The sequence below is a fragment of the Alosa alosa genome, chromosome 3, assembly GCF_017589495.1.
Source record: "Alosa alosa isolate M-15738 ecotype Scorff River chromosome 3, AALO_Geno_1.1, whole genome shotgun sequence".
Classification (NCBI taxonomy): Eukaryota; Metazoa; Chordata; class Actinopteri; order Clupeiformes; family Clupeidae; genus Alosa; species Alosa alosa.
Window position 1 is genome coordinate 20,475,776 of NC_063191.1, and position 13,590 is coordinate 20,489,365.

Below are 13,590 nucleotides of genomic sequence, written 5' to 3' on the forward strand. Positions count from 1 at the left end.
CCTCTGGTTGGTGAATTTTACAAATTGGGTCGGCTACAGCTGGATACATGTAAGGATGGAGAGATAATCTAGCATCAGTGCCCTGACCTTCTTACTGTAGAATGTAGTCAGAGAGGATGTGCACATGAAGCCCAAGCGTTGATCAGCACTGCCACCCAGTGGCCTAGAAATGAACTGTTGGTGGTTGTGCACAAATTCAATTGTAAGCTGACAGCAGGGAACACTGCCCCTCATACTGGTCAATGTTGTTTGTTTTGACCTCATATTCCCCACGTTTCTACACTGACAACAATGGACTATTCTGATATGGTTCATATATAATTTCTATTTTGGCTTTATCTTAGATAGGCTATTTTCATTTGATAGATTGACTACACTCCAATTCGTATGTGGAAATCAAACTATTTTCAAACAAGACATATATAAATCTGCATGGTGTCGATGTGTAGTTTATTCAAATTAAATGCTAGACCAACCGTGGAAATCACTGCAATTCTTTTTAGTTAACTGTGACCATTAACTGTCATCTTTTGAGGGAGCATGATTTACATGTAGCATGATAAAAGCTGGATATTGTTTATTGTTGTTAAGTATATATACTCTTTTGATCCTGTGAGGAAAAAATGATATCTGCATTTATCCCAATCTGTGAATTAGTGAAACACACTCAGCACACAGTGAACACACAGTGAGGTGAAGCACACACTAATCCCAGCGCAGTGAGCTGCCTGCAACAACAGCGGCGCTCTGGGAGCAGTGAGGGGTTAGATGCCTTGCTTAAGGTCGGGGTTCGAACCGGCAACCCTCCGGTTACAAGTCCGAAGCGCTAACCAGTAGGCCACGGCTGTCATCAGTATTTGAAAAACAACAGTAATAACTACAATTCAAGCTGAATATATTTAATTCAATGTTATTTTGTTCCTTTGCAGTATGTTATTTTCACCTCTTTCTCTGAGTTGGGCTGGATAATTCACCACTTCCAGAGATGTCAGTTTATATGAATAGCAGAGGACACATTACAGTGAGGTGTTGTAGTGCACTGCCTCTATCCAAGTGAACCTTCCTTAGGTGATGAAAATGCATAGTGTCATTATAGTCCTCCTGAAACTCCTATTACACCCTTTTTCATCATTATTTCGGATTATTGGAAGGTGGCTGTGACCTGTGAGTTATTGATGGGGTCTTAGAAATTAGACATCTGAGTGCTGAAAAAACATCTTCAAAGACCCTTTAAATAGATAACCATATTTTTTTAGAATCATGTTATCATAGTAGTCTATTAAAAGATTAATCGCAGGAAGGTCCATCTTAGCACCCTGATCTGACCTGCATGCATGGGAGCACCCTGAAATGTGTGTCTTTTGGCCAGTGATCCCAGTATTATTTACTATCTCTGTCCGTTGACACACAGAGACTTAGCATACACGACCTTAGCTTTGTTTTAGAAGAAAATGACTTGACAAAATACCCCTCTGGCTGCTTGTCACATTGTTTCACATCTTCTCTCAGATCAAGTCCACAGTGACAGATACGCTTTGATGGTAATTCATGCTGACTGTTCTGTGAATTTAGACCTAATGACCCAAAATTATGACTCATCAATCATTTTCAATCATCCTCTGTGAGGTCTGACTCAGGGGGTGGGAATATCCTTAAATGCAGGAAAATGTGCTCAATGTCATGGAAGACTTGCTGAAACATTAAATCAGTCTTAGACATGACCTCACTCAGCTGAGATATTTATGCCCCTTAGCTGCAAATGATTTATCAGTCTAACAGTTATCACGGCCTGTGGAGGACTTGAACTTAAGGATGAAAATAAACCTATGACACATTGTTAGACACAACGCATATTAGTGTCGTTTCTGCACAGCAGGCAGTGTCATTGCATAATGAGTGTTAATTAATGTGTGTGCGTGTGTGTGTGTGTGTGTGTGTGTGTGTGTGTGATAATTAAAACTTCTGAAGAGTTCTCTCTTTCTCCAGTAATTTGACTCAATGCGAGCAACTAACATAGTGATGATCACTTTGCTATGCAAGTGACCTAAGTGGATTATGTGCTTTCAAAAACGTCCAGCCATCTATGAACACAAAGGACCTTATCCATGCAAAGTACTGTTATAATGTGGAGGTGTGTGTGTGTGTGTGTGTGTGTGTGTGTGTGTGTGTGTGTGTGAGAGAGAGAGAAGGAGGGGTGCTTATTATGTTAAACTAATAATGCTAATCCACATATTTTTAATCACTCTCAACCTATAGGTGAATATTCTCATTATATGTCACATCATTACATTGAGCAAATTAACTTGAATGTTTACTCAACCTGCAATAATCACATAAAGAGGTATGTAAACATTGCATCATCACAGATGTCTATTAATACCTATGTGATCTCACATTATTGAGACTAAGGGTAGTGATATCGGCACATTGTGGTCTTCGTTAGCCAGATGGTCTTTGCCCTTTTGAAACATTTCTGTATTTTCCCTGTGCGACACACCCAAACTCAGTTTCCTAATTCATGCATGACAATGGTGAAATTGTATATTTCATGCACTGGGTGATAGTGCCGTTACTGAAGGAAGTGCTGCAGCTTCACTATCCAAGCTGGAAGAAGCAGGGGTAAATAACTTGGTTTAATGGTCCACCTTTTGGTGTGGACTTGTATGTTTATGGGTATGCGGGCCATATTTAATCAATGCATGTTTCATGACAATTGTTTAAACGCAGGCCACAGAATCCGCACAAAATCAAAACTAGGCTCCACTGTGAGTGGACAAATTGCAACCTCTTCCAACTTTGAAGGCTTTCAAATGAAAAACATAGGCCTACACGTCTAAATGCTCACAAAACAAAACACCAACACGTTTTCTCTCATATAGATATTGGGATATTATTAACACCTCTTGGACAAGGAACCCCATTTGCCAACGTTTCGGAATTGTTGTGTCGACACAGACCGGCGTGAAATCGGTTAAACTTTCAAAATAAAAAAAACTATTAAAAACTGTACATATGGCTGTGTAGCTCACAATTATTCTTTGAACTTCAGAGGCGGGACTCCACTGTAGTGACAGCGTTGCACATTTGAGAAAAATCGCTCCAGCCGCATGTATCGCAGTCAGTCCCATTCTTAAACTACGGGGGAAATAGCGACAGTAAGTCTATTAATAGAGTCTCTCTTAATTAGAGGAAGGTTACGTTTTCACTATGTGACTATTTATTTATTCATGCGCGCGTACTTATCATCGTCATCTTGGCATTCGTGTGTGTTTGGTCCCACTTCACAGCACATGAGTGTACTGCCATGTCGGATTCACCGTCACGTTGCAAGTGTACAGCAGCTCGAGCAATGGTTGCTTGACAGAGCAGAAACCATGAGCAACTCTACCATGTTTGCCCAGTCGGGAGGATGGAACGCCAACTGTAACGTTATGTGTTGAACACAGTTGGATATATTGGAGACGTTGACACTTCGTAGAAGTCTTCTCGAGTAAGCTATTTAAATGTATATCTCTCAACATTCATTGAACTATGAGTGAGTGTCTTAAATTAATTATTTGGTCACGTTTCTATCAAAATAGTGGTATTCGTTGTCACCTAACTGTTGGATATGAATTCATCATCATGCATCCAAACTTAAGGAACTGATATGAGAAAAGACGATGTTTCTCAATTAATGGCTTTGTTGAACATTAAATGTATGTACCATAGCAGTGATTGAGAGAAATGAATAGAGAATCTTCTTAATGTCGAGTCTGATATAGTGATTAGGGTATGTCACAAGGACACCATCACAAAAGAGGCTGTGTGACTGTCCTCAAAGTAGTCTATGTGGGTGCGCGCTCTCGCGCCCTTGGCGTGTGTGCATGAGAGGCAAAGAAATGGAGAAAGCACGTAAACGCTTGGAGGAACTTTCGGTCGCCGAATATTCACGACAGTAGAAATGCACAAGTGTTCGGACCGATATCTTACGCGGGGATAAGTGACTTTAGCTTTCGTTGTCCATGTGCAGTCCTGGGTGAGTATTATTAGCAACAAAGAGTACGAAGATATTCTATAAATATGCAGAGAGCATTTTCAGATTATGATCAATTGTACCCTAAAAGAATCAATATTTGACAGAATTGGCTTCCTCCGAATAATTAATCTTCAGAATCTCGTAAGGGATGTGCAATCTTTTTATTTGGATTTTTTGCTGATGCAATGTTTAGTGGTGATATTATTTCCTCTTCATGCACACAGATACGCTCTGCGTCGTTATAAAGAATATTGTAAGTTCTATATTGCTGTTCATCGCGTCCAGACTGTGTGGGAGTCTCATTTTATTTGCTGATGACTTTGTGATGACCGGGGGAAAGTGATTAACCTAATGCTCTTTCAACAGCGAATGTATGCTTCTTTTTTTTCTTTAGATGACTTACCTCAGTTGCACAGCAGTGAGCTTGGCCATCCATTCCCAAGATGCATGTTTGGATTGCTACTACTCTGCTTGCAGTCACATCTCTGGGTTTTGTTGAGATGCTTGACAGATATGGAGAGATATGTAGAGAGCTGTGTGACTGTGAAGAGAAGGATGGGAGTCTGAGTGTCAGCTGTGAAAACAGAGGAATAAAAAGCCTGGCAGAGATAGCACCACTGCACTTTTCCACATATCATCTACTGCTCACTGGAAATCTCCTAAAGAAACTCTCTTTCAATGACTTTGTGCATTATGAGGGGGCCACCATTTTGCATTTAGGAAACAATGACATATCGGAAGTTAAAACAGGGGCATTTAATGGACTGCAAGGATTAAGAAGACTACATCTAAACAATAATAAAATTGATTCTTTAAGGGATGACTTTTTTGTTGGTCTAGAACTACTGGAATATCTTCAGCTTGACTATAATTACATTTCCCTTATTGATGCCAGTGCCTTCAGCAAACTGCGTCATCTGGAGGTTATCATTTTGAACGACAACTTGCTGTCTTCCCTGCCAACCAATGTGTTCCAATATGTCCCCTTAACCCATCTTGACCTGCGGGGAAATCAGCTGAAACTGCTTCCGTACAACGGCCTGTTAGAACACATGAACAAAATTGTGGAATTACAGTTAGAGGAAAACCCTTGGAATTGCTCATGTGAACTCATCCCCCTCAAAGCTTGGCTGGAGAGCATTTCCTACACAGCCCTGGTGGGAGACGTGGTCTGCGAGACTCCGTTCCGGCTCCACGGGAGGGATGTGGATGAGGTCTCCAAGCAGGAGCTGTGCCCCCGGAGAGCAATTGCCGAGTATGAGATGCATGCAGAGCCTGCCCGGAGCAGTGAGGCGTACCATCAAACCACACCAGCCTCAGTGGCAGCATCTGTAACGTCATCAGGAATTTTACGCTCTTTAAGACCTACTAAGGGCTCTCGTCAGTCAGGCAAGCTGAGATCTAAACCCACCTCCCGACCATCTCCTAATAAACAAAACTATGGCCCCATGGTGTCCTACCAAACCAAATCTCCTGTGCCTTTGGACTGTCCTACTGCATGCAATTGCAACCTTCAGATATCAGACCTAGGTCTGAATGTGAACTGCCAAGAGAGAAAAATTGAAAGCATTGCTGATCTTATTCCTAAACCTTACAATCCTAAAAAAATGTACCTCACTGGAAATTATATCCCCATGGTGCATAGATCAGATTTCACTGAGGCCACTGGATTAGATCTGCTTCACTTGGGCAACAACCGAATCTCTGTCATTCATGACAGTGCTTTTCGGGATTTAGTAAATTTGCGAAGACTTTACTTGAATGGGAATTTAATAGAGCGCCTGACAGAAGACATGTTTTATGGGTTAGAGAGTCTGCAGTTCCTGTATTTAGAATACAATGTCATAAGAGAAATCATGTCAGGTACCTTTGAGCAAGTTCCCAACCTCCAGCTGCTCTTTCTCAATAACAATCTTCTCAAAACCCTACCAGAGGGAGTGTTTAATGGATTAACACTCGCTCGACTAAACCTGCGTAATAATCACTTCCGTAATCTACCGGTTGGTGGTGTGCTGGATCAGTTGAAGTCACTGGTGCAAATAGATCTTTTTGAAAACCCCTGGGATTGCTCATGCAGCATCGTGGAGATGAAGCTCTGGTTGGAGCAGCTCAACTCTGGTACAGTAGTAAACAGTGTGATATGTGAGTCCCCAGTGAGACTGTCTGGAGAAGACATGAGATATATCCATGCCTCTCATCTCTGCTCCATCAACTCCAGCCTCCAAGGCTCAGCCATCCCACCATCTGAAGAGTCGTTACCTGGCAGCACAATCACCTTGGAGTCGTCTCTAGACTATGACACGCCGTACAGTACAGTTCCGCTCTCGGTGCTCATCCTGGCGCTGCTCATGATCTTCATCATGTCTGTGTTCATCACAGCAGGCTTGTTTGCCGTGGTGAGACGGAGGCGGAAGAAAACGCAGCATGGCCGGGCCACATCCATAAGTGCAGATCTGAGCTCGTTCAACAGTCTGTACAGCAACAGAGCAGCCGCTAAAGTGAAATCCTCGGCGGGACATTTGTACGAGTACATCCCTCCTCCTGGCAATCACCCATCGAAAAACCCCACCTACGCCATTAATGAACACAGTGCAGTGGAGCGATTCAGAGACTTTGATGATCTGAATGGAGCGTTCACCCCCAATTCTGATGATGAGTTGGCCAGCAACGCGAGAAGTTCAGTGTACAGTGAGAGTACTCTGGACCCTCTCAACAAACCATCCCCCATGCAAGACGACAACTTTTTTTACAGAGATATTTTAGCACGGGACAAGCAGGTACCTTATAGAGGTAGTCAACACTGTAAACACAGTGGTCATTCTTCAACCCAATATAATAACCAAGACTACGATGTCAGACCACAGTTTTTGCATCCAGACAACAGAGTACCACAGACAATGGTGTACTGCACAGCACCAGCAACAGTGTATGTTGAACCCAATAGGAGTGAATATTGGGAGTTGAAAGCCAAGCTCCACTTTGAACCAGACTACCTTGAAGTCCATGAGAAACGGACAACATTCACCCAGTTTTAAACCATGACCTGTTTTTTTCTATTAATTCTCATAGGGAATTTTGCAAAGTTCAGTTTGGTCATTTTTTAAAAGTGGTCGCTTTAAACACATCTCATACCATTGTAAATTCTTTAAACCTTGTACTTACTGATATACTGACTGTTCACCACGCTATATAACCTAGGATTTTGTTGGAGTGGCTCAACATTTGTGCCATTTAGTAGGCTAAGCCTTGCCTGAAATACAGAAGTTCTAGCTGTATTCACTGTACTTTTATTATAACTGATGTCTCCAAATATGCATCCCGTGTTCTGCATATGAATTGAATATTGATGTGAAATGCAATTTCTTTACTGGAATATTAGTGTTTGCAGTTCCATATCCATCGGCAATGTATACCCTCACAGATATTGCACTATTTGTTAAAGTTATCAGCAATCAATATGATGTCTGTTTTGTAGCATTTACATTGACAATCTTTTATAGAATTGTACATAAAACCTTGCTGATGCAATTTCAGTGAAACAGTGAAACAGGTTACAATGACATTTTTTTCCAGGCATGTCATTGGTGTAAACACACACACAGGCACACACAGACAGAACGGCACACATGCGCACGCACGCACGCACACACACACACACACACACACACGCATACATGCGCACACACATGCACACACATACACACACACACACACACATACATCGCACACACACACACACACACACACACACACACACACACACACACACACACACACACACACACAAGCGTAAATGTATATTACCACATGAAATTGCATTATTCCACCATCCATCTGTTTGGTTAGGCCAAATTTGTTTTTGTTATTGGTGCGTTTAAGAGTGTGCATGTGTGTGTGTGTGGTTTGTGCGTATGTTTGTGTGTGTGTGTGTTTGTGTGTGTGTGTGTGTGAGAGAGAGAGAGAGAGAGAGAGGGGCATGCATGCATGTGTGTGTGTGGATATCTCTGTGTATGTATGTCTCTGTGTGTGTGTGTTTATGTGTGCATGTGGTTCCTGTGTAGACTGAAAGAGCTGGAACCCTCATAATATCTGCACAAAAGTCAGGTTTGGCGTTTCAGGGGTTTGCCGGTCTTTCTGCAGGTAAAGTTATTATTCATGTCCCACAGGAGTTAGTCATTGCAATGATGCCACGGTCAATGTGACATTTTTTTAAATGGCTTCTTTTCTTCATCATTAATCACAAGATATGTACATATGATTTCAAGAGAATGCGTTGTGGTTCTGTGTGTCCTTGTTATTTTCCTCTATGGAAATCAATGAAGGAAATAGCAATATAGGTCTTTACCAACTACGGTTCACCCTTGAACATGTGCCAATAAAAAATTCATGCAATGCTTGAGGCAGTAGGGGAGGATTGTTTTTCAGAAACATTATTTTGCTGTCCTGAAGTAACACACTGTTTTTTTCCACAGTGCATAGACAAGAGTGTAATGTCATTGTAGGAGATTTGTATTAAGTTTGTTCTTGTGTTAATGGATTTGAGCTGAAGCCCTGCAAATGTCGCAGCAGCAGGAAGTAGAGGTGACAAGTCTGGGACAAGTCTGTTTCAGTTGAGTGTGGCAAAGTGCGGTAAATATTTCTATTATAAAATAGAAAAATATTTTTTTTCTCACTCTACTAAAACAGTTTGTCATTTTGAAAAAAAGTCATATTATTATTGGATGCCAGATTTTCTTTGGTCATTTTCTGAAATAAAACATATATCTCTATGTTAACATTTAAAGTAAGAATAATACACAAATAAAGTTGAGGTGGTGAGCTGAGTTGAAGGCAGTACATCATGCCAGCATGCATAAACATGAACTACATTTGTTATAGATTGGGATGGCCTCAATGAAAGACACTTTCAACATGACATGGTATCATGACATGACATTTGGCAAGTCAAAGCTTATATCAATATGGAGAAGTAATAAGTGAGTTATTATAGATATATACAGTAAGTAAGTACATTCTTATATTGAGGATCCAATTATATAACTCAGTTTTTCATGAACGTATATAGTCAGTTTGAATCTTGTCCCGTTCATTCAGTAAAAATATGTGTAAATAAGATCTTGCAAACACGTTGAATAGTATGCAAATTATTCATAATGTTTTTGGAATTTTTGATAGATGTTGCACAAACTATTTCACTTGTGACAAGTGAATGACTTCACTATTCTTGTATTGTTCTGGTATGCAAACAGATGGGATCAGCCTTGTAAATATGTAAGTGCATTGCTGAAGGTTTTCAAGAGTTTATTGAGTGTGTTGGCATCATTCATGACTGAAAATATTTTCTTTAATTTGATCATATCAACATGGCAGTGAAATGATATAAATCCAAGGCTTGAATATACTGGTCTGTGAACTTGAAACAAATAAATTGTAACCGTACAGTTAATAGTGTCTCTTGCTGTCTACTATACCAAGGGTGAAGTGTCGTATGTAGGTTGTGTTGTGGAAATATATTCCACATTCTTGATCTATAGCAATTGTTTCATTCTCAAGAGACAATAAAAAGATCATGTGTCAGCATTCCCATGCATAATGGACCTCTTTTCTCCCCTTCCTACTCTTGAAGGGCAATGGGAGAGGGGAAATATAAACAAATGGAAGCCTAAAACATGAGACTCTTGCAATATATGGGAATACTTTTCACAATACCATGGCAATAATGTATTTGTTACAGTTTGAGATGGTTTTCACAAAAAAAACTACATATAGTAGCTTTGTTGTTTTGAAAAGTGCAATGTATAGAGTGTATAGAGTATTGCATGTCAGCTGTTTAGTACAGCATATATCTGACCACAACATTAAAGGAGATGGCTTAAGGCCCAATGGCAAATTCCATGCAGTCCTTGGAATTGTTATGCCTTAAACCGCTGAACACAATCTGTGTAAAGGGGGAGGCTTTGTTGACCATTTTTATGCTACAAACAAGGTAAAAATAAAAACGAGAGTGGACCAGAAAAGCAATGTTGCTCTTGCTCTGCTTGTTTGCATTACCTCACTAAGATTAGTGGAAGCGCAAATTCTGTTTATGTCCTCCGGTTTAGCTCATTAAAATCTCCCTCTGGCTTTGCCAACGTCCAGATTAATCTTCCTTACTGTAGGTAAGAAAATAATGTTTTCTATGTTTTATGAAAATAATGTTTTTCTATGGGCCACATTTTGAAAGCAAATGCAATTGTAGTGTCCTGTTGTTATTGTGCTGTTAAATACATTGTTGTTTTAAATATACAGTACGGATATATAAAATATATATAAGATTTTGATGCCACCAAATGCTTATTACATGACTCATTCCCATGGTTACATATAAAGCACATGCATAATTTGTAATGATTCAAGGGAGATGGGAGAGTGTTCTTGAAATGGCTTCCTCTCAAAAATCCTTTAGGAGAGCTCTTTGACAAAAAACACCTTCTCTGAAGCAACACATGATTATCTTGATTTCAGATATCCACAACTGGTCCAATCCAATGCTGATAATGCACTGAAAAATAAGGTGTCTGCCACAATGAGAATCATTTTATCAATTTATCATTTTAACACCTTGTCCTGGAAACTATTTATTTTAACACCTTGTCCTGGAGTATTCGTTTTATCAAGACTCATGAGATCTCTCATTTGGATACTCTTACATGGTGATGACTCAGTTTATGTGCCATGGCCATGCTCCCCTGTGTTTGTGGGAACCCACTGAAGATTTCCTGACCATAAATATTTGACACCGTTGGGAAATATTTAAACCTAAATGGTTTTAGGAATTGTGCCATGATGCAACATTAAATGTCTTGACTCAACTATTTGGCAGATTGCGGGTGTTATGTCAAGTGCTTGAGGATCTTGGTGCTGCTTGGGAGAAATTAGGACAGATCTAGATTATGTAAGCTTGAGGAGCTCTGTCAGGCACCGAGAAGACTGCATATGACTGCAAGTTGTGCACTGGAGGAGAAAACTCAAATCTGCGTGTATTATTCAAGCAAACACTGGCTGATTATCACTGCAAGGAGAATGGCTGTCTCATTTCCATAAAGGCATCCCATCACTGTGTATGGCCGCTGTAGTATTTGGTGATATATTGCTTCTTTGTGGTCGCCCCTCCTGAAGTCTCTCATCTGTCTGCTTCAGTTGCAGCGACATTCCACAGTCTGTGTGTCTGTATGCATAAATTATTGACTCCCGGTCTATTCATGCATGCCTCAAGGCCTTCAACCAGTGTGGAAATAGGGCTATCCTCACTCAACATATCCTGTGCCTGAACAAAACTTTTACATAATTCACAGGTATACCTCATACTTATGAAGAAATAATACATTGCCTAGCTGGTAGTCAAACGTAGCATTTCATTATATTCACAATATATGTCTCTTATACACAACCCAGAGGCTTTCTTTTGATATTTAACTGTTTTTAATCTAATTGAAAGGAACAGGTTTTAATTAGTAGTTTAAGCAGATATTTGAAGTGTCCCTGTGCATCTTGTGTAAGAACATTTAGCACAGCTTGAGGCCGTGGGTGTGGGGCACAGTGACATTTATACAGGCTCATCGAGTCATGCTCACTCACAGCGAGATGACAACGTTTCACTCCCTCCCCCATCGCTTCCGCAAAATATTCTGCATGTAGGGAATTTCATCCAGCCCAGAGAGTCTGCAACCTACAATGTACTCTTTTTGAAACTATCTGTCTCAGTCTGGCGTGTGTTTAAATCGTCACACCTGGGAACAAGTCATGTTCCACACAGTCTCACACTGTGCAGTGCACAGCTGGTTGTCAAGGTCACAAGGTTCCCAAACTCTGTCGACTCCAACCTCCACGGAGAGCTCTTCCAAATAATCCTGAACTGATAATCCCCTCACTGTCACTCTGAAGAGCCAGAGCTTACTCAATCATCTGTCTTCTTCTCCTCCCTTTGTTCCACAGATGAGTGTGCTGCAATGTTGTCCAGCAGTGAGCAGCGCACCCGGGCATCTGACATTAACCTCTGACCTTGCCCGGGAATGATCTACCAGTTATCAGTCCCTCCCAGCTGTGGATCTTGTCTATGCCAAGGACGTGTCCTTCCTCACCACCAAGCCTGAAGAATTAGCTGCCCCCTTTGGCATCCGCCGGTGCATCTCCCTCATCAGGAACAGCCAGCGTGACGATGCTGGGGTTGTGACTGTGATTAGTCCTAATTAATCTTCATAAAAATTCAAAAGGTTGGTGTGTACTGTTGTTGGCAGTAGTGGCACAAACTCAGCGTGGTGTACTCTTGATTTTTGAGTGATAACACTATTTTCCCCATCATTTAATCAAGGGAATGATGATAAAAAAAAGAGCTCACCCAGTTTACTCTGTGGTTTACGACTGTTTGAAGAATGTCCCGGCAGATCTGACTAATGCACACAAACACACAAAGTCTTATCATGGAAGAGCAACCCTTATCAGCAGCAGGACTTTGTGTGCTGCACATGTAGATATAATCTGTCCTGTGCCTCTTGGATGTGAATAAGAAGAGTGGCCTCATTACAGTATTGTAAACCGTGGGTGTTGCTGCAAGCACTTTGCATTTGACGCAGAAATACACTGCATCCGCAGCTGGGTCTCAGAGGAGGAAGCCAGTGCTTTTTTTATTTTAGGGCATACAGAGTCTGGTCCTGCTAGAGATGTCCTGCCCAATTTTGCTCACAACACTGATGCATCCACAAACGATGCCGGGCTCTAAACTGAAGCCAGATAGCTCTGTCGGTGTTAGAGCATCCTCATGTTCCTTTGTCTCATTGGACAGACAGGTCGCGTGGGAGAGAGGATGGAGCATAGAGGACACAGCCAGATGGCAAGGTGGGGTTTTTTGGAACCTCCATGAGAAGTCTCAGCACCACCGCTTCTCTCTCTCTTTCTTATCCACAGCAGCAGTAGGTTGCTTGTTACCTGACTTTTGTTAAATGATGATTTTGTGCTTACTGAACTGAAATACTTTGATCATATGCAGAAATGCATATGCTTTAGGAACAGAGTGCTTTCAAGGCCATCGATATCAGCATATATCGAGAATTTGTGCTAAATCGTACACTTGTGTATGGATATTAAATGCAAATGCATACATAAGTTCAAACAGCGGCATTTGCCATAATGTTTAGACCAATTTAATCCCACAGATACTTGCATAAGGACATAATGCATTTTCATAAATGGAAGAGGAATTATTTTTCCCCTGCACAAATATGCAGAGGCTCACAGCATCATTACAATGTTGAGAGCAATTCTTCACCATGAGTGCACTGCACTATACAGCCGTACTGAAACCATATCCAGATGTAAAAGCATCAGATGCGATTCATCTGACTCAAAGCAACACTGAGCCTGTAATGCTTTTTGTACTGACACTTGGCGACAGCTACGCCTAATGCCAGATGAGATGCATCAGCAAGAGAGCACCGTCCGGAGATAAGTAGGCGAGCTGTGGATTATTGCCTGCAAGCACCCTCCTCTAAAAGGAAATTTGAGGTGCTGATGACCTTTATGTCTTTGTGCAGAAC

At 41.1% G+C, this 13,590-nt stretch overlaps 1 protein-coding gene across 2 annotated transcripts; it reads left to right on the top strand.

Moving 5' to 3' along the window:
- The first annotated feature begins 3,102 nt into the window (after positions 1–3,102).
- On the top strand, positions 3,103–7,662 carry slitrk5b (SLIT and NTRK-like family, member 5b). 2 transcript variants are annotated; one of them, XM_048240060.1, is made up of 3 exons: positions 3,103–3,155; positions 3,288–3,490; positions 4,413–7,662. In XM_048240060.1, exon 3 carries the CDS (start codon positions 4,462–4,464, stop codon positions 7,051–7,053), a length of 2,592 nt encoding a protein of 863 aa, XP_048096017.1. In that variant the 5' UTR covers positions 3,103–3,155; positions 3,288–3,490; positions 4,413–4,461; the 3' UTR covers positions 7,054–7,662. The 2 variants fall into 2 exon arrangements, with proteins under 2 accessions (XP_048096017.1, XP_048096018.1); XM_048240061.1 differs by lacking the exons at positions 3,103–3,155; positions 3,288–3,490 and adding an exon at positions 3,795–4,018.
- Positions 7,663–13,590: the final 5,928 nt, after the last annotated feature.